The following is a 22,522-nucleotide window of genomic DNA, read 5'->3' on the forward strand; positions in this document are numbered from 1 at the left end:
ATATTGTGCACATCCCAAAATCTGGAGGGTTTTCTTCTTAAAGTCTCTGATGGTGAAATTCAGGGAATAGAGAGCAAATTTCTTCCTCTGTTTTTCAAAATAAATGTTCCTAGCCTGCAGGGCTGCAAAGAGAAGTTTAAAATCATGGCCCTAGGTTATCTACAAAGCAGAAGGCAAATGATGTCTGAATATTATTGTTTTCTTCTTTAAAATCTCATTATTTCTGTAGAAGAGTGGACTCGTGACTTTTTAACCCTTGGGACTGGCAATAAATAATGCAGCTATAAGAAGTACAATATGCCCAATACTACAATATGTAGTTTTGTGATCATGTCCTCAGGTGATCTTGGTTAGGTACCTCTGTGTCCTGTAACCTAATGTTTAGGCTGCTGAAACAGCCTCTGTGAGATGTCTTAGCAAACACTGCCTTACTGCTTGGACAAGAGAAATATGTCTGGGACCTAGAGGGTGTCTGTGGGATGTAAGTGGCAAGGACAGGGGGTCTCTGGATCTTGAGAAGAGACAACATCCCTGTTTCTGTGTTTTGTGAAGAAGTATTTGTTGTGAAGGTTTGTACAGGGTTTACAATTTAAATGTGTTGGAGAGAAAACCTGATGCTCTCTGGTTTGTGCCTGGAGAGCAAAGATACAGGTGCCTGCAGCTGAGCTGCTTGCCTGGCCCTCTGCATCATCAAAGTAGAGAAATTCACCTCCAGTTCCAGTCTGCCTGGATCTGATGTGTCACAGTCCACCCATGCCTTTGCCTCCCCATTAACTTGAAAAAGAACCATAGGTGGCAATAAAGAACCATAGGTGGCAATGTCAGATTATTTCTTTCAATGTCTAAAGCTGCATGAATGAAACTCACCAAGACTGCCCGAGGCTGGAAAATGGAGGGAAAAGTTGCAAGGATCAGTGTGGTGGTCATTACAGAACCAGCCCAGCTCTATCCATCATGTTTTTCTGGAAACCTAGTGTGTGTTTGCCATAGGAATGTAAATGGCATCGTTGCTTGGCTTTTTCATACTTTCAAATGATAAATTTCTGGCTTTCAAGAGAAAGCTGTACCAATCATTTGTTTATTTTTGTAACTAGATGCCTAATATTTAGTCTTGCATTCATCTTAGTCACAAAAGGAATAGTGACCCGATTTCAGGGCTGCCAAAGTCTGATGGATTTTTTTTTATGACTCATCATTTTAGCTTCACTATTGTGCGTTTCACGTAAATTTTCAAAGGTCTTTGTCCTCCGGTTACCAGATTGGACCAGGCTGGATGAAATAGAGGATGGAGGGCCAGACTGTACTGAAATGTGCTTTGGGGGTACTTTTAGAAGAAGAGCTCAGTTGTGTGAGGTGCCATAAACAGAAGTGGAACAGAGAGCCTACTCCTCCAACATCCCAGTCTCAGGTATAAAACGTGCTCCAGGAGCACGAAAAGGTTAAAATGAGGTATGGACCGCAGCGCACAGCCACGATGAAGAGAGGCTGCTTCACAGAAGTGTGCAGTTATGATGGACTGAAACCCTAAAGTGTATCTGAAGGGCTAATAGCATTTCTGTAGCAGTGTTTTGGTGATACAACCCTTCTAGACCAGTAGATTTCAGCACACGGCTCTCTGCACAAGCAGGTGTGTGTAGGCTGCTTCTCCAGGATCCTCACCAGGCAACTCAGGATGTGTCTGATGTGAGTGTTTCCTGGTGATCAAGTGACCTCTTTTGAGGCGAGGCTTTGGTTGCCCACATTCACTGTGCTTTGGTTCAGCCTGGCAGGAGTGCAGCCATGGTTTTGGATGGCCTATCCCAGGAGAGGTGCTGTGCAAGTGCACAGCTGGCATGCTTCACCTACAGCCCAGCTCAGGCCACAGGACGAAGCTGTGGCCAGCCAGAAATAACAACCTTTAAATGCACACAGTGTGGATGTTGGGTCCTGTACACCCACTGTCTCACTGCAGCTCTCCTTCACTGTGCTGCACTTCTCTCTGATGCACATGCTGCCCACGGAAACTACAAGTCAGTAAGCTTGGAATCACTAGGTAGTGTCTCTGACTCTCAGGGGAAAAAGCAGGAACAGCTGAAAGCCGGTATTCTGTGTTGGGTATAGATTTTCCATAAGCAAATGATACATTTTTTTAACAAAAGTGCTCATCTAGGAAAATTGCATAATTCATTGCTTGAATATATCTGCACTGCTGGCTGCCCACCCTTCCCAGGTGCATTTCTGGATGCGTGGAATCTGAACCAGCCCCATGGTGTGAGTAAGTTCTGAACTGAAAGAACTGAGTATTTAACATGTTCCTAGGTATTGGCTTCTTTTTGGATGACAACTGGCTCCTCCATTTGAGCGTATTTGTATAAATGTGGATTTATGGATTTGTTTAAGGACTGCACAGATCCTTGTGTTGAATAAAGGTGACTTAAGGAGTAGAGCATCCTTCCTGGGAGGGGCTTGCAGGCACAAGTTTTAAGTGTGGGTTTTAATTTGAGAAAAAGTCAGTGTGGCACAGCTCCGTGACGTTCCTATTTTTAATTGGATTTTGACGCTCATAATTAATTTCTTAAAAAGGGGGAGATCTTGGCCCTGTAGAAGTGAGTAGGAGTTTTGCCATTGCCTTCAGCAGAGGAAGATTTCATCATCTATCTTTTTAGTCTCACTAATCCTCTGAACAAGAGAAGAGCAGCCTAACACATGGAAAGGATCCTTCCCATTTTTTCTCCCTGCTATTGCCAGTAGTGAGGTAGGAGGACCCTCCCCCCTTCTTCCTTCCCGTGCTTTCTACATATGTGCACCTTGGCAAAATACACTTCCATTTCATCTTCATGTAAGGTGAAAGCAGCCATTAAAGGAGCAGTTTGTTCTTAGTCTTCACATGCAGAGAGAGGCAGATCTCTCTCCTCCTTCCCTCTTGTGTTTTTGAGTAGCTGCAGGAGGGCAGGAAATCTAACCTCTTTGAGGTCTCTGGGTCAAGGAGCCGTCTGACATGGCTTTAAAGGTCACCGTGCTCCTTTGCATTTACCTTGTGCACTGGGAGCACAGTATGCCAGCATGCAGTCTGGAGCACTCAGAGGTACTGTCTGACATTTTGCAGAACAGGGCTTGGGTTACAAAGAAAAGGATCTGAAAACAAAACTCAGCTCAGGGCTGTGCAAGGCCAGAGCTGGAACACTTGGGAGAGGAGCCCTGCAGCAAGTAACAAAGATATGTGGCATTGCTTGGGTTTACCAGTAATCATGCTTGGCTTTTCTGTCTCTCGTAACCTATATATAGCACTGTATATTTTCAAAGCTCTTGACAAATTTTAACAAGCCAAACTCCACTTCAATTGTAGTAGCCTATATAGTTTCACAGAAAGCCTAGGATGCTTTTCCTTCACCCTTCTGCTCTGTAGATGACTGTATCCTTCAGACTGGCTGTACCTGCCAGATTTGGCTGAGCAGTCATCTTCTGCATTTGCTTTGTAGTGCGTGTAGCAAACGTGCTGCAAGGCAGTTTCTCTGCCTTGCTGTCTCCACTCTAAGGTAGGCACTAGAGAGCGTCAGAGAACCAAGGAACTGCATTATCATCAAGGCTTGTTTACTGACAACTTTTTAAAATAATGCATGAACTGTTCAGACAAAACTGGTGTGCCTTCATAGGCACAGGACCAGGCCTGGGACATCCTTTTCTTCTGAGGAGAGCAGGTGCTGTTTGCCAGGTAGGGTGCAAAGGGCTTGGGGGGAGACTGCTGCAACTGCAGCTCCAGTGCTTGGGGCCAGCACTGGTGACAGTGTTTGAGGTACAGTTGAGTAACCAGCCCAGAAACAAGACACCAGCACCTTGCTCACTAACAAGAAGATTCTAACTTTTTATTTTCCTGAAGAAATCCTATTCAAAGAATAAAAGAACAAGAGGCAAGTCTGCAGAGATGACCAAGCAGGCACATTCTAAGTGGGTTAGTGTTATTGTTGGCTCAGTCCATTGTCCTGTTGGGCATTTTCCCATGGGGCACTGTGACTTGCAGCAGGGACATCCAGGCTGGCCTTTCTTCATTTGGGAACTGTGGGATAAATGGATATTTTGGTGTAGTCTTGCCAGCTACTGCCCCCTCTTCACAACTTCATCCCAATGAATCCTTTAATTGAACTACCGAGCCAAAGAAACTTCTCAGAGGCCAGTAAAATGACTCAACTGCACTTAAGGTCTCAGCCCATTCTGCTGTTCTGTCTGGGGCAGATGACCACTATGCAGCAGAGCTGCCTGTGCAACAAGAAGTCTGCAGAAACTCACCAGAAACCAGAGAATGGCATTTTTTCATGTATTTTGCTGCAATTCTCTTTCCCTTTTTACCTTTCTTGCTCTTTTTGCCTCTCCAGTTCATTATCATGACATACACAGGTCTCCCATAATCAGATCTCACTCTTCTACTTGCTGAATAGACACACTAAATACAGCAGTCTGTGTCTCTGCACTGTCTGCTGTGGTCAAGTGATTGTTTCATGTGACTGGCCTAGAGGGGTCATACAGATTGCAACCTCGGTGTGGCCCATGGTGGGCTTTTTAAGATTACCTTCTTAGCAATTTTAGGAACAAATAAATAAGTAATAATCCTCTTAGAAGCTTGGTAGTGAAAGTGATTTCTTGTCTGCATTTTATCTCAACTGGCTGCACGGGGAAGAGTGACATGGAGTTTATATAGGAGGAGATGCACTGGAGCATTTGTTGTTGGGGGAGATGATAAATTTGAATGCACACCAATGCATGTATACTGAATAAGGAAAAGGGAGTCATGAGACCTTGGAATTCTTCATCAGAAGGTGTTAATGACTCCACAGATGTTACACCACGGCAGACTTTGATCTGCAGAGACCGATGTACATTAGAAGATAGATCTGAACATAGAATCATAGAATATCCTGAGTTGGAAGGGACCCACAAGGATCATTAAGTCCAACTCCTACCAGCAGACTAGAATCTCTCCTGTCCTACTACTGCACCATTTCATTGCCCTCAGTGGTATTGTTAGTATTTTGGGGCACAGTAACAGCTGATAAAGGTGTAGTGCAAGAAGCCTGAAGGACCAGCTGATTCAAAGAAGTAAAAATGTATCCTCTCACACTCCACAACCTGACGCATAATTTCTTGGTTCTAGGAGTAGATTTTGTTGTCAGAAGGAAGTAAAAAATGTGCAGTCCTTGGGGGCAGCAGGCATGAATGCTTGGGGGGAACAGATGTGAGTCTGGCCATACAAAGGGTAAACAGAATTGGGGTAAAGCATGTGATCCAGTAGTAGTCACTCAGGAGTGGTGCACCCCTGCATAGTGTTCTGGTGTTAGTACAGTCAGATACCACAGTAATACATCTGGCAAGGTTAGAGTGAGCTGAAAAGCTGTTTGAAAATAAAGCTTCAGCCACACAGCTGCTTAGGCATTTGAGGACATTCTTAGGGCTTCTTCAAAGGCAATTGGCTGGTTTTGTTAGAAACAGGAGGTAAGGTTGTGTGAGAATTTTAGCAGTGGTAAAATCTGGACTGGAACTATCCTCAGGACAATACATCATAAGCCCTAAGTTATTTCTGTCCCACAGTGACCATGAATTGTGCGATGGGCTAACCTACTCGAATGGGTTAGAGGCAGGGTGGGAGGACACAGGGCTTTCAAGGTGAGTGCTCAGTAATGCTGCTGCCACGCTGACTGTTCTCTCCTCCCCTCTGCAGGTGAGAAGCCTTACAAGTGCTCGTGGGAAGGGTGCGAGTGGCGTTTTGCACGGAGCGACGAGCTCACGAGGCATTACAGAAAGCACACGGGTGCAAAGCCCTTTAAATGCAACCATTGTGACAGGTAATGCAGCTTCTAACAAGGTGTTCAAGAAACATGTGGACTTTTGTGACTGGCGTGGAGCAGCCAGCTCCCAGAGACAAGAGACCTGGCTCCTGGCAGATGGGGAATACTTCCTAAGCAGTTTAAGCTGTTTCCATCCCACAGCACAGAGAAAAATGTGGGACCAGGTGTAGGTCTGACTGAACCCTCTGTGTCTATTGTGGGCACAGGATTCAGTTCATAGGGCAACTCTTGTTAATACTCTTAAAGCAGAGGAGACATCCAGAGGGCCTTAGACCATTTCAGTGATGGCCCTCTCCACAAGGCATCTCCCCAGCTTTCCATCTCCTGATCTTGTAAGCCTGCAGTGCTCACAAAGGCAGAGCAGCGCTCCCTCTGCTCTGCTTCGAGGACTACCCCAAGCACCGCTGCTGGCTACCCGCATTCTGCCAGGGTGGGCCTCACAAAAACATGGGTGTGTGGCAGGAGGGATGGGGAGTGTGTGTGGCTATTGTGCCACAAGTGGCCCAAATCTATGGGAAACTTCTAGGGAAAAAGCATTTAATTTCGGTATGATCACTGTCTTCTCTTATTACTGAGTGCAGGGCTCCTAAAGAAAAGACAACAAAGGGGCATCATTTCCAAAGGCCCAAGAGTGATTCAGACACATCTTACCGTTCAAGTTCATGGGGCTGTTTTGTGTAAGATTAGTGATCTCTGCACATTCCTGCTAATTAGTGAATCTTTTCCTACAGTTTTAAATCTCACCCTTGACATCTGTTTGAAGTGGGAAATACTCTGCACCTTCATTCCGTGAGGGCCCAGATTTAAAAGCCTGCCAGGTGCGTAGAGCCGAGGTTCCCGAGGAGCCTGTCACGCAGCAGCGCTCTGGGCACTCAGAAGTGAGACGTGAGCGGAGGACGCAGCAGCTCCCCGGGAGAGCCGCCCTTACGGCCGCTCGCCGCGTTCGTTTTCACAGCCCTCGCTGCTTTAGCTGCTTCAGTAAATACTGAGCTGCTCTGAAAAATCTGCTCATCCTTGCTTGGTGCTGAGTGTTTTTGAAAGCTGGTTCTTTGAATTTAGAAACAAAACCAAAAGAACACCCTTCTCCACATCCCCAATCCCCGCTGATAAGAAATCAGGGTGGAGCAAAAGCAATTACCCCTGTAATGACTCTTGACAGCACTGACAGGATCGAACAATGAACACTTCTCCCTCACTCACCCCCCCGCTGAAGATTGGCAGTGCCCTGGGTGAAACCTGGATCCACTATTGAGTAATCAAATAATGTGCTTGCATCTGAACATGTTATCCAGCTAATCCTATTTATATATTTTTTTAAAAGAGGCTTAAGAAAATTACCCATCTTTTTAATGCAGCACTAAGGTTCTCAACTGCGATAAGGAAACGTTTTGTAATACAATAAAGGCTCTAGGAAGCCTCTGGGTACACCAGACCAACAGAGAATATGCGTGGAGAGAGGATGTGAGGAACATAAACAAGGGACCCCATCCTTTTATGGGAAGGAAATTTGATCATTTTCACATCCTGCCTTTCCAAGAGCTTCATCTCCTTAAGTGCTCTTCTGCCCTTGTCTCCCCTCTTCCCGTTCCCCTTCCCCCATGGAGGGCTTCCTCTTGGATTATCTTTTGTTTTATCCCTGGATTATCTTTTGTTTGCTCAGAATGAGGGACAGGATAAGCCAAGTAGGGACCTCTGCAGTTCTGCTTTTGTTTAAGCACTTCTGTGAATGAGAACAATTATGTTCTCTGTTTTAAATGTAAGGCATTGCCTTTCTCTTTTCTTCCCTCCAAGTGGCCCCACAAACACACACACACACACACATATACACACAGCCCCAGGGTTTCTGTGTCAGGACAAACAATATTATTAGCAGAGATCTAAAGAAATACAGCCACTATTTTCAGCTCCTCGGTCTCTTTCAGCCTTTTGTTAAATGTTCATTATTCTCCCTCTGCATATTGTCCCTTTCTACCTAGCTTTTCTCTTTGGCAGCAAACTCAGTCATTGCAGTCAAGAGATAGATTCCTGTAATCATCGAATGCATTTTCTGCTCTTCTGCTGAATCTGTAGATGAAGGAAAAACATTATTAATAAAGTTCAGAGTGCTGGGAATTGTGCAGTGTTAAACTCTATGCCCATACTATCTGTGTGTGGTGATAGGAGGCAGATTTGTCCTTATTCCTCCAGTTAATTGTTGCAAGCTTTTAGAGTGACAGTGCCTGTTCTTTTGCCCCACTCTGCCATACTACTCTTTTTCATTCTTTTCTCATTCTCAGGCCTCTCTGCTACCACCTGTTGCAGCGGTCACTTCAAGCAAGTGCTGAAGTATGAGCCTAAAACTGCCTTTAGCTATTTAGGCAGACTTTTAAAGATGTGCCTTCCTGAGCCAGGGTTCCAGCTGGAGAACAGTTTCTCTGTATTTGAACTGCTTCCCTTTATTGCACTCACCATTATTAACAGGAGCTGTGGCCACTCTCTCAGACATGCTGGCTTGTTAGATTTTAAGGAGCTGATTGGAGCTGTTTTAACAACACTGATGTAGCACAAATCCTATGCCTGTTGTTCAGAGCTGAAGGCTGTATCTTGGCAAACAGAGCTTCGAAGGGGTGATTCAGATAGCAGAGGGGATGTTGTTCACACAGTCTGGCTGCAGTTCCCTTCCAAGGCTGTTTTTAGATGTGCTTGTGTCTCTCACCTTCTGACCAATATCAAAGGACTATTAATGCCCTCTGTGTTTAAGTCAATTTTATAACAAAAGAGATAAGAAGATGAGATTCTCTTCTCCTGCTGTCCCAGCCCTATCCCAACACCGTGCAGCCCACAGATCACATTGTTAGTCATAGCTGGCAAGCTACCACTGGTTTGAGTAACATCATGTGTACTGCAAATGGTGTGTGGCTTTGTGGCAGCAGGAGAGAAAGGAGAATCAGCTAAAGTGGTGTGGAAAGCACTAAAGGAAAGTCCTTAGTGCCTTCCAGATGTCAGGGTTTTGCTGGTTGTTAGCATTCCCCAGGAATTTTGCTCTTCAGAAACACAGGCTGGGGGTGTTCCTCACACAGTGAAAGCCCTCAGCGCTTCAAGGGGAAGAGTTTGACAGGGTAATGGCACTTGCTTATTCTATGTGAATATGTGTTTAGGAGACAGCAGCTTAGTGCCAGACTGTTGGGATGCATATTCCTCTCTGCGTGTGTGCACATGTGCACATGGTTTCCTTGTTGATAGCAAGCTAAGAGTGCACTTAGCTGGAATGAACGCATCCCACAGCTGGTAAGAAATCCACAGCTGGTAAGAAAGATGGCTGTGCAATACATCCTCTCTCGTTGTACTTACCTTCCCATTTTCTCCTTCAGAGGCTTCAGTGCCAAGCAGTATTGTGTTGCTAAGGAGATACAGCAAAAAGAGAAAGGAAGGAATCATGTTTGGGAGCAGGGAATTGGTGTATCACACATCCCTGTGTGATACTTTTATAGTTAGAGTGTCTTATTCTAGCATAAACTGTTCTTTGTAGGAAGAGCTAGACTGGGGAAGGGATGATGGAGAAGGCTATGATGGGCCCACGTATGATGTGTAGAGCTGGTCTGGAACTGAAAGAGGTGTAGAGCCAGAGGTGCAGAGCAAAGTCTCATGTCATGGGCAGGACTAGAGACCAGCAAGCTCCTGTTTCTTAAAGAGAGTAGTTTCCTTTGACAACTTATCCTGTGGAGCCTCTTCCATTGCTGCCTCTAGTCCCAGAAACACACACACACACACACACACACACACACACACACACACACACACAAAAAAAAAAAAAAAAAAAAAAAAAAAGTGTGTCCAGTAATCAGTAGGCTTTTTGGCAGTGTGATTTAGCTGCAAAAATTTTGTACAGACTGTTTTACTGTTGAAAATAAATATCCACATCCACCAGCCTTACCAAGAGATAGAACTAAGCAAATTAGTCAACAGGAGAATGTGAAGAATTATATGACTTGTACCATTTTATTAGCTATAAACTAGCAAATATGGCACCATTTTATTACCTATAAAATATTATAGGTGCTAATATGGTGTTTATTGATGTGAAGCAATGTATTGAATCTGTAATTTTAACAGATCTTACTATGGTGTGACTCAGCATACACTTTCCTGGGTTGCCTCTATAAAAGAGACAATTGGAGAGGAAAAGCTGTGCTTGGGTGGTGGTCTTATGACTAGTCCTAGACTGAAGTGCCAGCTGGTGCATGTCTTTTTGGCAGCCACTCAAGCTGTTGTTTTGTTTTGGCAGCCCTTGTAGCCAGAGCATGCTGCTTTCTCAGTTTAGACTGGTGAGAGAGACGTTGGTCCAAGGGTGTATTTTGTCACCCTAGGGCTAGAAAATTCTGGCTGTGCAGAGCCTGCTGTGTTGAAAGCCCAGTGTCCATTGTCAGATTCATGTCTGTCTTGCTGTGCCTCATGTAGGACCTTGGAGGAATGCTGCCTCCATCCTATTTTGCAGTCTTTCATTTTGTCATTCTGAAGGTATTAACTCCCTTGTAAGCCCTGCAAGTAGAGAAGAGCTGACTTGAGCAGAACCATATGCTCATTCATAGAAGATGAGTATATGACTTTTCTTGTGAAAGTTGCTTTGTTTTAACATTTCTTTGTCTTAAAAATGTACCTCTTGATCACTCATCTCTGTGTGTAGATGCAGATCAAGTACATGTGCAGTGGCATACTTCAGCAGGACAGAAAAGGTCCCCTAGCTATTTAAAACAGCTTCATTTTTATAGTTCTTCTCTTTCTCAGCCTGTCTCTGCTTAGGGTGTTTATCCTTTGGGTGTTTGCCTTTAGATTGATTGTTCTTTTTTTATCTATCTGTATTGGCTTTTTTGGTGGGTTGTTTGTTCTTCTGCTTCTTTCTGAAAACTACAAAACACTCAACTACTGCTTTTTGAAAAATACACTCGGTGCCCATATATGAGCTATCTTGATTCTCACAATAAGCCATTTGGATATTCTTCAGATTGTTATTGGTGGCTGTTTTATACTCTAATTCTGTGGAGCACTGAAAAGACATGCCGGCCAATCAGTTCTGTAAGTAGCTTTTCCTAGTGCTCTTGGAGCCTACAGAACCAGTTTACTCAAAAGCCACAGGTATGTGGGGGTTGGTGTGATATTTGTAGTAAATGTTTTTAAAATAAATAAGCCAAGGTCTTGTGGCTTAAGGTGGAAAGAAGGCAAGCCAGAATTTGCAGGGAACTTGAAAACCTCCTGTTCTTAAATGCTCAACTGAGGTTGCTAGTAGAAATTTAATTTCTGAGTGTGTCTGAGTCCTGCCACTGTGACAGACAAGCTCCATTTTAGGGCTGTGGGGTAGGCAGCCAGAACCACTGCCTCCTTCTCCTGTGGTTTGCTCTCCAGTGCCATACGTATCTTAAATGACACTGTGATGGTGGGTGTGTACTGGATTGGTACTTTCAATCCCGTATCTAATGGGTATGGCATCAAAAAAGTATTTTTGCTTACTGGCATTCTTGGTAGAATAAAGCATATATTGAATGACAGGTAAGAAAAGCACTTGTCCTCCTGAGAACTTACTCCCCTGATCACTCTGACAATATCTTGGTGCTATGCAGTTCCTGAATTTGGGCTACTGTTCCTGCTGCTGTGAGTGCCCAGCAGCTTGTCTACTACAAGGCAGCTCTTCTGGAAAATGAATTTCTGATTAACTCTTTGTGGGGTTGCTCTTTTCCTCGAGTACATGTGTTTTTTTCAGAGTATCTTAGCCCACTTCCTGAGTGGATTAAGTAATTTCTGAAGAAGGCAGTCACAAACCTTTAGTGAGTGAGTTAATAAAGGATAGATGGCTTCATTTCAAATTCATGGTCTACCGTATTCTGCATTAACTACATGTTTAGACCAGCCCTAAAACTCAACTAGTTCTCTAGGGCTGCCACTCTATCTCGTCAGGTCCAGCTACATGTTCAGAATGACAAAACATTATGTTCTCTTATGAGTTGGAAAAAAAGGCCTTGTGGATAAAGAACAGAAGTTGAAAGCCCAAGTCCTGGCTGTTTCCTTTCCCCCTGGTTTTACCACACCTGTGTGATTTACAGCTTCCTTGCCTTCTCTGTCTCTCAATTGTCACTCTTACAAAATAGGCATAATATCTTCTGTCAACATCCTTCAGGGAGATAATATTCATCAGAATCCACATATTACCACCCACATTCCCAGCTGAGAGGAAGGGAGAGAGGAAGTCTGATGGATTGTCAGCCTCCAAACTCTGAGCCAGTTTTCCTTCCAGTTTGGAGTTAGAAATAAGAATTCAGCTTTCAAAACTAGCATCGTTCTTCAGTGCTTATGTTGATAATAGTGGGCACTTGAGAAACCTGGTATTTTTAAAAATTATGTTGCTAAGTACTTGAATAAAACTGATTTTTTTAAATGCAAACACACACATACTAAATATTTGGTTTTATAGTAGAGGTGCATAGATAAACACTCCTCCCTGATGTCTGACTCAGTGAAATAAGTGGGAGGGAGAGGAACAGGGAAGGGATAAAAGTAGTCTCTTTAGCTTACAAAGAGCCAGGATAGTTGCCTATCTGTGGTCACAGAGGTCAATCACACAGGGTTTGGTGATGATCTGTGGATAACCCAAGGAATGTTTCTAAACTGGGATGTATATTTTCTCCTGCACGTAACAAGGAAGGAGCAGAAACCCTGTTTTCCAAAATCCTGTACGTATTTCACTTCCTGCTTGCTTTATGTTGCAGGTGTTTTTCCAGGTCGGATCACCTCGCCCTCCACATGAAGAGACACATCTAAATATCAGTCAGCTTGGCATGGATGTCATCTGGGCTAAGTGTTGAGAGATGAAAGTGGAACTCAAGTTACAACGTGCTACCTTACAGGAGAAGAGAACTTGATCCCGTGTAATCCTCTGTACAGGGACCACATGCTCACACTGTCGTGCACCCAGTTACACTCAAATACATCGGTTCTTTATGCCTTGCCCCAGCTGGATGCGAGAAGATGCAGGCGAGGAAATGGTATAGAGGTGAAGTCAGTGAAAGAGAACAATTGCTTACAGTACTTCATCCCTCTTGGATATGTTTCCTGTTTTTGCCAATGGAAATCAAAGAAAACAGAGGAGGCTTCCCTGCAGGTGGACGGCAGTAGGAGGGGCTTATCTAACTTGCTTCTCAGTGCAACTCAGTAGAAGAATATGTTGTCTTGAAGTTGCATATTTGTAGCACTAACTTTCTTTTTAAATAGATGGGGGGAAAACAATGACCTAGAAAACCAAATCCCAGTTTGGTAGCCAAAATTAACCTCTTGGTTTTTTTGTTCTTTCTCTGAGAATTCCTAATGTTCAGTGCATCAGACTTCTCGCAGACACTTTGACTTGTCTTGGTTTTGGTTTTTCTTCCTAGAACTGAGCTATTGAGATCCTTTTAAGTCAATACCAGTGGCCTTAATGGCAGTAGACTGTGGAGTGACACTTGTGACACAAACATCCTCTTTTTGGCCTGAGTTTACGTAGACTTCATGGAGGATTATATTTTTGTTGGTTGTTTTTATTTTAATTTTTTTTTTTTGGCTATTGCACAACATATGCACTAGGGACTCTGGAAGCTGCTGCCACGATGGCTAAGTAGCCAAGGGATAAACCCCTGAGATACAGCACCTAATGTCTCTGTAAGCCTCACCTTATTGCCATAGCTAGGACTCCTTGTTTATTTTTTGAACAAAAAACTTCAAAAGCTTGTTTGGAAGCTTAAACCTTTTTTCTCTTTTCTCCACAAACAAGTGATCTTCAGAACTCCTTGTCTTCACCTGGATATCAGTCTGGGACTGGCCACACAGGCATGACTACAGGATTCCTTCCACATCATGTGAGCATGTTAGCCACATCCCACGGTGACTTAGTGGTGAATTATGTTGCTTTTTCTTGCAGTTCTTCTATTAACCAATTTAAAACATTAGCCTTTTGTTTGTGTAAAGAGCACCTGCAGACGTTTTAATTTAAACATGTTTGTTGAGCATCTTACACACAAAAAACACCCCCAAGCCAAAAATCCTACTCCAGTCTCTGAGTAGGAAATCAAGAACCTCTTCCAAGTACAATGGCTTCATTCAGCATTAGCCCATTAAAGAAATTATCAAAGTCCTGCTTTTCCATTCATCAAGTTGATGTTGTGGCCCGCTCCTATATGAAAAAATGTAACCGTGTGAGCAGTGAAGGAAGGGATTTTATATACAGCAGTGAGGCATTTCCAAATGATTGGTCTAAAGTGTTACTAACCTAGAGGTCCGTTTTGGCCTACAGTGTGAATCATCAAGGAGAAGTGGAGGTCTCATGCTCACCCTTCCATCCTATTGATAATTTGATTTCTTTGGCTCAAAGTGGATTAAGGTCTTCATTACAAAAGGAAAAAAAACCTAAAAAATGTATTGCCATAACTTGTATTTGAACCTATTTGGCACTGGCCCTGACTCCAAAGACTGCATTTAGGACCATAAAAATGGCCTATGCAAGCAGGCAGGTGGTCGTTAGGTTGTATATTTTGTATATTCTGGGACCATCCCTACAAGGTGTGTCTAGAAATGAAACAAAATAGCGCGTGGTCCACAAATGGTTGCTGCTCTTTTATAATGTATTAGCCAACTACCCTTCTTCGACTGTTTTGACTCATTGACTGTTAAATATTTCCCTTAATTTATGTTTTGGGAGGTAAAATTGTACTCTTAGGGGGAAAAAGAGCAAACAAGAAACTCCATAGATGTTTTTAGAGCTGTCACTGGGATCCTTGGCACTTGAATTCTCAGCATTTTGCAACCTTTGGTTCTAATGAGAGATTGAATTTATTCAAAAGATGCTGGTTTTCCTCACAGTTTTCACAAAACACTGTGACTGTCAACTGAACACTTTGGGGACAGGGGGGAAATACGATGTCTGGCCCATATGGCATGAAATATGGACCAAAATCTAACCATCTTTTAGGGACAATGATGTAATATTCGTGATAAGAGCATGAGAGAGAGTGAAAGAAAGTCCGAAAGAAAGAGAGAGAGAAGAAAAATTGAATTTATTCCAAAGATTTAAAACTAACTATACTCTATATATGTATATATATATATGCTTATATATATATATGTATACGTTTAAAAATTGCAGAGCACTGCTTGCTGACAATCTCGTATTTCTCTACTTCTGTATTTGCATACGTTTTATGGCCATTCCACCCAGCTGTTCCACTGGGACTGAGGGCCCTAGAATCTGATTTGTGTTGGAATTTATAGAGCATCCTGCCAGATCACAGAATCACAGAGTATCCTGAGTTGTAAGGATCATCACGTCCAACTTCCGGCCCTGCACAGGACATCCCAAGAATCCCACCATGTGCCTGAGAGTATTGTCCAAATGCTCCTTGAGCTCTAGCAGGCTTGGGGCTGTGACCACTTCCCTGGGGAGCCTTTTCCAGTGCCCAACCCCCTTCTGGGTGAAGAGCTTTTTCCTAATGTCCAGCCTGAACCTCCCCTGACACAGCTCCATCCCATTTCCTTGGATCCTGTCACTGGTCACCAGAGAGCAGAGATTGGTGCTGCCCCTCAGGAAGATGTCTAATGGGAACTGAAACCTCAGCTGTGTGAAACTGTAGAGCATCCAGTGAGTGCATTAGACTAAAAAAAGTATAGGAGAATCCTAGAATTTCCTTACTGTAGTGTCCTAAAATCTACGCTCTCCAATTCTCCACTACGATATTCATTGGCTGTGAACCTGCATAAATATCCTCCTTTGTCATCTGAACACACCTGCCTTTGGATATGCTATCAATAGTATACAAACTTTAATTATTAAGTGACAGTTCAAGCACCAGACTCTATTTAAATTGGAAAAAGTCAAGCAAGACTGTTTTTTAGCTCCTGTTGTCATTTATGGTCTTGTTGGCATCTTATTTAAATATAATATGGCCAGAACAAGGGCCCCAGGGGAAAAAAAATGCTGAAGTATCTCTTTACTTTGTTCTAAAGGCAGGCCTACATGTAAATCCTGGATCCAGATAGTGTCAAAAGCATAGAAAAAAGGGGGGTAAAAGGCAGATTTCAAATTTCTCAGGCTTTGTAGCAGGTCTTGAACTCTGAAGCTAAAATTTGAGCTTTGGAACCACCTCTTATGTTTGAAAAGGGAGATATTTTTCAGCTGTATATATGGTGTACTCAGTCAATCTCTTGACTTCAGTTTTTGGGTGCTCATATGCAAGTGTCTTAGTCATTACTAAAATTTTGAACCATAACTTTGGTATTTTATAGAAGGAGTCTCCATTTTGGAAAGGCATAATTAGTGACACATTCCAGGATTGGGTTTTTTTGTACAATGACAAGTTTTGTGTCTTTGCAGATATTTTAAGCTGTGCACTTCAAACTTGTGTAGTCTGGTATAGTTAGTTCCTTTTTGGGCCTGTGTCTCCTTGCTAAAGTTGTACAGTTGTCCTCTGTAAATTATGAGTAGAATCAGACTAAAGAGGAAAGGCTCTGTGTAAGGCTTCTTGAAAGCAAACCCATAATAGATGATTTGGTGACAGTTGAGGACTGAGTAATCCAGCTGTAGAAAGGAGAAGTTTTACCTTGTTTCCTTCAATGCTAGATTTATGCCTATTTGCAAAACAGAAGCCATTATAAGAAAGTCAGATTGTGGTTTCCAAGGCTGTGGAACTATAGGATGAAAACACAAATTGAGCTAAAAGTCTCACAGAATAGTGTCCACAGAAGAAGCAGTCAATCATAGAACCATACATGTGGAAAGGGGCCTCCAGAAGCCATCTTAGCCAACCTCCAACTAGAGCTGGTTACTCATGGCCATATACAGCTGAGTTTTAAATGTCCTCAAGAATGGAAATTCTGCAACCTCTCTGTGCAAGCTGTTCCAATATTTAACCACTTTTATAGTGTAAAAAAAAAAAAAAATCAAAAATCTGTGTGTCAAGTAGGAATTTTCCATGTTCAAGCCTGTTTTCAGTGCCTCTTCCACTGTGCACCTCCAAGAAGAGTCTGGCTTCTTCCCTATAGTTTTGGTTAGGTATTTGGAGATAGCAATAAGATCTACACTTACCCTTCTCTTCCTCAGGCTGAATCATGTCTTTCAGCCTCTCTTCATCCATCATGTGTTCCACAACCTTCACGGTGACTCTCTGCTAGACTTACTCCAATCATTTTCTTGTAATGGGGAGACCAAGACAGAATATTCCAGGTCAAGATGTGCTCTGTATGTTACAGTGGTGATATAATTTATTTATTTGTGACTTTTCCGTTATCTAATTGAGACAACTTATACTCAAAGACAAGATTCTATTTTGAAAACTGACTAATAAAAAATAATTTAGGAGGCACCGGAATAAATAGTTTTCTAATTGAGTTTGCTGTATCTGTGCATAAAAATATGCATATAGAAACATATTTCTGTACTGCCAGCTTGAGGCCTGGCAAGCAAAATTCTGTTTTTCCCAACATGATCATTGATGGTTCACTTTGAACTAACAAATTTATTGTTTCATTTGTACTGTATCAAATATGAAGACACATGATGCTCTATTTTAGTCACTTCTAACACTAAAACAACACTTCAGTGCATCTTTGTTCTGTTTGGTTTTCCCCTTAGGAGATAAAGAGCAACATAAAATATCACATGTATTTTATAAAGATTGGTCTAAAAGTGGATGGCAGAATCCAGAATATTTTTCATTATCTCTGAGTTGTTCTTTTTCAGTAGCTAGTACTCAGTCTAGACAATTACATTACCTGGCTAAACTGGCAACTGAAGTGAAATTCTAGATTCTTTCAATGTCTTGGACAAGGCCCTAAACAGTCTGATCTCACTAATCTTTTTTTAAACAAAGAGTTGAAGGCTGGATTAGGTGACCTCCAGAAGTACCTTCCAATATTAATTTTTCTGTGTTTCTATGATTGATATGACAGCCCTCCCTGATTAAATGTGTACTGATTCTATTTCTTCATAGTCTTGTGCTGATGGAACAGACTGTAGGGCAGGTCTGTAGGTTTTTTCTCAAATTCTGACAGTTTCATCCCTGTTAAACTTTATAAGGTTTCTTAATGAGGGAGACCTAGAGAGGAAGAAATCTTTGAAAAACCCAAACCCTTAGCAAGCCAGTTTGAAGCAATATCATGCCTTGAGATGTGTCACAGCTGCAGGGACCAGACAGATATTACAGAAACAAGTTTGCTAGCCTGGAAGACCCATGTGATGTATCAGAAATGGTTTCCAGGACCTCAAATCCAAGCCAACATATTTCTACAAAGGTGAACATTTTTTTTCATTCATTCCTATTTTCATCAGACTTTTTGGAATTGCTGTTTTTTGGGGGGGTAGCACATTTTCACTTAATGCACGGGAAGCACTGACCAAACACAGATAGGGAAGAAGAGCCTGAATGCAAGAGGATCCCTCAGGTCCTTGCTTTCGGAATTGTTTTAACTTCAGGCATAAAAAATTAACTAATCACTAGGTCGTATAGGTAAAATGGAATTGATCAATATGATAGTTGCAGTGATTGAGTATATCTTAGCTATGACCTTTCTGATATCTACAGATTAGGGCTTTCTCCCTCATTTTTATCTGACCCTAGACAATTTGGGGTTGGTATCTAATACAAAGGTTGCTCCTCCTATTTAACACACTTTATTTGTCTGTGTACAAAAAAGGTGGTAATTGGTACTTTGACAAAGCTGATGAAATCCAACTTCCTTAAGTGTTTCCCCTCCTCTTAATGTATGTCAAAATCTTTAAATTTAAAAAAATTTAAAAGAGGAAAATTTTGTAAATAATGTAATGTTACTAGGCCAGCACTCAGTGGATCAAGAGCTTTTACTCTTGATTTCATTCAGGACTTGGCACATTCTGTCATTCCATCCAGTAAGACTGTTTTTGAGCTTTCATATCCTGGGAAATGCTCTAACCCAGAACTCCTAAAGTACTTTTTGCTGATTTCAGATAGACTTGCACTTGTAAAGATATCCACATACCAAGAAAAAAACCAATGCTTGACAATAACTATTTAACTCTGTCTTGAAAAAATGGAAATATTTTTCTCCCAAGATATTACAACTACTCATTGACAAGTCTTGCCTGTCTTTCATTAACATTTAAATGACACCTTCATGAATGATCTTTTCCAGATCAAACTTGGATATTCTTCTTCCTTTTGTCACACTTGTGTCTCTTTTTATTAATAGTTTAGGGATGACTACTGCAGTCTTTCTCCTCCACAGCTCTGCACAGGCTTCAGTGGCAAGATTTAGCATGGTAAGGACTGTAGGATCTGGCCTACCAGGTACTAAGATCTGTGTCGTAAAGGTGAGAATTTCCTCCTCCCTTAGAGGAAGAAGTCTCGAGAATACTTGTGCTATATAAGTTATATATATAATGATATAGTTGTATATATAAATTATATACATGAAAATGTGGAGATGGGGAGTAGACTGCCTTTATCACCTCACGAATGAGTTTCCCTACCTGAAAACTTTCAAATGCAGGCGTCATTTTAGAAACAGGGTTTTATAGTTTTCCTTAATGCTTGTTGATGGCATTTTTGTTGTAATAATTGAAGTTGGAACTCTGCGATTTTCAAAATGAAAGCTTTGATGATTTTTTTTTTAAGTGCTTTGGTCCTAACTTCTATATACTGCCAGAAAACAGGTTCTCTACCCTGTCTCTGTGTGGGTGTGGATGTACAACAGGATACTGTATATACCTACACAGAAGAGCAAACTGAGCTACTGACTTACAGTTTGTAGTAGCCAATCGTGCCTATTGCTTTCATTTAGGGAGGGCACTTGCTGTTGCCACTGCATTTTAGGAATCATGTCAGCTTCTGTAGGAAAGTTTTCAACAGTGCTGGGAAATACATGTTGCTGTGTACTGTGAATGAGTAGGCTGCAAATTTGGGGATTGGGAGGGGAGGTGGGAAGGGAAGGGGATGAGGGCTTCGCATGTACACACTAAAAGGGAACTAGAATGGACAGAAACATGGCAATTTTAGCCTCTGTTGTTGGGCTCTCAGAGAAATGAAAAGCTAACATGCAGTCCCTGGAAGGCCTGATGGCTGAAGGGCTGATCTTTATGTTTTGCAACATTCGTTTTACCCATTACTCTGTATTTAAGTCCCCAGACCTATCAGATTCTGGAAGTAGATCAAAACACTGGTTTAAACACTACTTTGTTACCAAGGCCATGTCTCTACCAGGGAAGCTGCCCTAGGTTAAAATCAGTCTAGTTAAATCACTTTGTAGCTGCACCTGTTATGTGATTGCCTGGATCAAGTTTGCATTGGCATCCTATGCAGTTAAGCTGAAGTGTAAGAAACGTTTCAACTAATTAAGATACCTCTACACGAAGGTTCTTGCACCAATTCAAGTACCTGGTTGTGAAATCACTGCATATAAACCATAACAGCTTTTCTCTTAGAAACAAGGCCTTAGTTTGGCACGTCTCCTCATCTAGTTGAAAAAAATAATAATGCAGGCTGAGATTTTTTTTTTGCTTTGCAAAGTGACCTGTTTTCCCCCTTGTTCTTTGAAACTTTTCTTGCTCTCTACCACACATTAGATTTTTGTTTGGGGAATTTTTCTTTAGCAACAACAACAACAACAAAATGTATGAATGATCCCTATTAAAAAAAAAAGAAAAAAAAAGAAAAAAAAAAAGAAAAACAAACAACATTGCTTGAAGGACTTTCATTTTGCACTATAGTTTTTCTTTTACCAGATGTGTCTGACAAGTGCATTTCGGAGATGCCCTCGGTCACGTTCTCTCAGGCCTACTCTGGTATTTCTAATATATCACAGAAGTACCCAATCTTGTAGCCCTCAGTTCTGCCTTTTTTTGACATTTTATTTTTTTTAAGCTTTTTATATATATATATATATATATAAATATATTACTTTGTCAGTTTTTTTGCTGTACAAAAAGTCTTAAGATTTAAAAATATTATTTGTATTATATGATGGTGGTATGTTAATGTTACAAAATTATTAATGAAGAAAAAATTTATTTTTGTTACTGGTCTGTTTCATAATTCTTTTTTAAATTGGTATATTGTAAGATATCTATGCAAAAATGTTATGTGACGCATTTTTATTTAAGAATGTAATATGTGTAATAAACAGTAGAATGTGTTTGGCCCGACAGTGGTTAGTGTGCCTTGTATATTATTTCTTTATGAAAACTTCTGTGAAGAGTGAAACGGCTTTTGGAGTATCAGTTAAGGCCATGGTTCTGTAAACAGTTATTGACATAAAAAATACAACTTCTAAGTGTGCTTTAGCCTAGCAGAATCATATTTCTGGATTGAAATAATTTATTTTTAATGTATTTCATAACAGTTCAGTTGTTGCTTATGTTCATGCTGTGTCACGTTGCTTTTGGAAAAGATGCTCAAGAAGGAAGTTCTTATTCTTAAAAGCTGACTGACTCTGGCTTGTAATTCTGCTTCTTTTGGAGCCAGTGATTTCTGTTATTTGATAGTTTACACTTGTTGAAGATTTCAGCCAGTATTATTTTTGTAAAAGACGCAGAGAACAGTTATGTTTTATTTTCCATGCTTAGCTTTGCAACATTTGTCAGTCAGTGGTCAAAACAGGACTAGACTTTGAGGCTCCTGAGAGCTTGTGCTGTGCTCTGGTCTGTGTGTCAGGCTGTCTCACAGGACTGCAGCATTGTTCTCTTTCCCCGCCTCAGTCATTTAGTCTCCCTCGTTAATGTCTGCAAAACTGCGAGCACAATTGAATCCACCTGGATGCTCACGTACTAAAAACATATTTAGGCAGTAAAAACAGTTATTTTGAGCACAATTACCTTGCAGTGTCATGACATAAAATGAAATTACTTTTTCAAGTCAGGCCAATATCCCTTTAGGTTTCTGCTGCTTTGGGCTCACACACTGCAGCAACCTCAGTGGGCATTGCAGCAGGACATTCTGTAGGGCTCATCTGATGCCAGCTGGCTGGGTTTCATTTCTGGGACAACATGCCTCACTTGCCCTGTTGGGAAACCTGCTAGGATTGTTTATGTCAGACAGACAGAGGGTAGGATTCCCCTCCTGACATGTGCATCTAGAAGTCAGATGATCACTCTCGCCTGCCCATTTATACTCCCTCTGTAGCTAATGAAGAGAGACATATCCAGAGGTAACTCACTCCAGGGGATGAGTTGAAGGCAAAAGGAACTGGGGTGTTGTTAAGCATTTCTGGAAAACCATATGGTCAAGTTGAAAGACAATGAAGAAGTGATGCCCATGGCTGCTTTGGTCGCTCAGGTTGTACCAGATGCTTAATGGTGGACATAATTTGTAGTGTTTGGGTGTATGTTAACAAACAGCTCTTGAGCACTGAAAAACGGCTCAGCACAGTTCCAAATTTTGGGCGTGTGTTCCAAATGGTCAAAACTGGACCGTGCTCTGTCTGTTTCAGTGTGACAGTGGTATCCTGGTGTCACAGAGTATGAGCAACTGAGAGAGTGACTTGTCATAGCTGAAAAAAATGGTCTCTTTGTTGTGGATTGAAGTAATTGTATGATGTAGGTATGAATGGAGTTATGTTTGACAGAATTATTTCTGCAAATAGAATTTTGACATTATAGCTTTTTTTTTTCTTGTAAAGACAATGTCTGGGTTCCTTCAGTTTCTCTCTTCCTTGAAAACCTCTGGAAGCTTTTAGCATCTCACCTG

The 22,522-nt window shown here is 41.7% G+C and overlaps 1 protein-coding gene across 2 annotated transcripts in view; it reads left to right on the plus strand.

Moving 5' to 3' along the window:
• Positions 1–20,919, plus strand: part of KLF7 (KLF transcription factor 7) — a 67,101-nt gene extending 46,182 nt beyond the window's left edge. Inside the window, exons 4-5 of one of the 2 annotated variants that reach the window (XM_069022211.1) lie at positions 5,690–5,813; positions 12,554–20,919. In XM_069022211.1, coding sequence (XP_068878312.1) covers positions 5,690–5,813; positions 12,554–12,605 — 176 coding nt within the window. In that variant the 3' untranslated portion in view covers positions 12,606–20,919. Of the gene's footprint in view, positions 1–5,689; positions 5,814–6,547; positions 6,604–12,553 lie in introns of those variants that run through there. The other variant, XM_069022212.1, reaches the window with a different exon arrangement.
• The last annotated feature ends 1,603 nt before the right edge of the window (positions 20,920–22,522 follow it).

This window comes from Aphelocoma coerulescens, chromosome 7, assembly GCF_041296385.1.
Source record: "Aphelocoma coerulescens isolate FSJ_1873_10779 chromosome 7, UR_Acoe_1.0, whole genome shotgun sequence".
In the NCBI taxonomy this organism is placed as follows: Eukaryota; Metazoa; Chordata; class Aves; order Passeriformes; family Corvidae; genus Aphelocoma; species Aphelocoma coerulescens.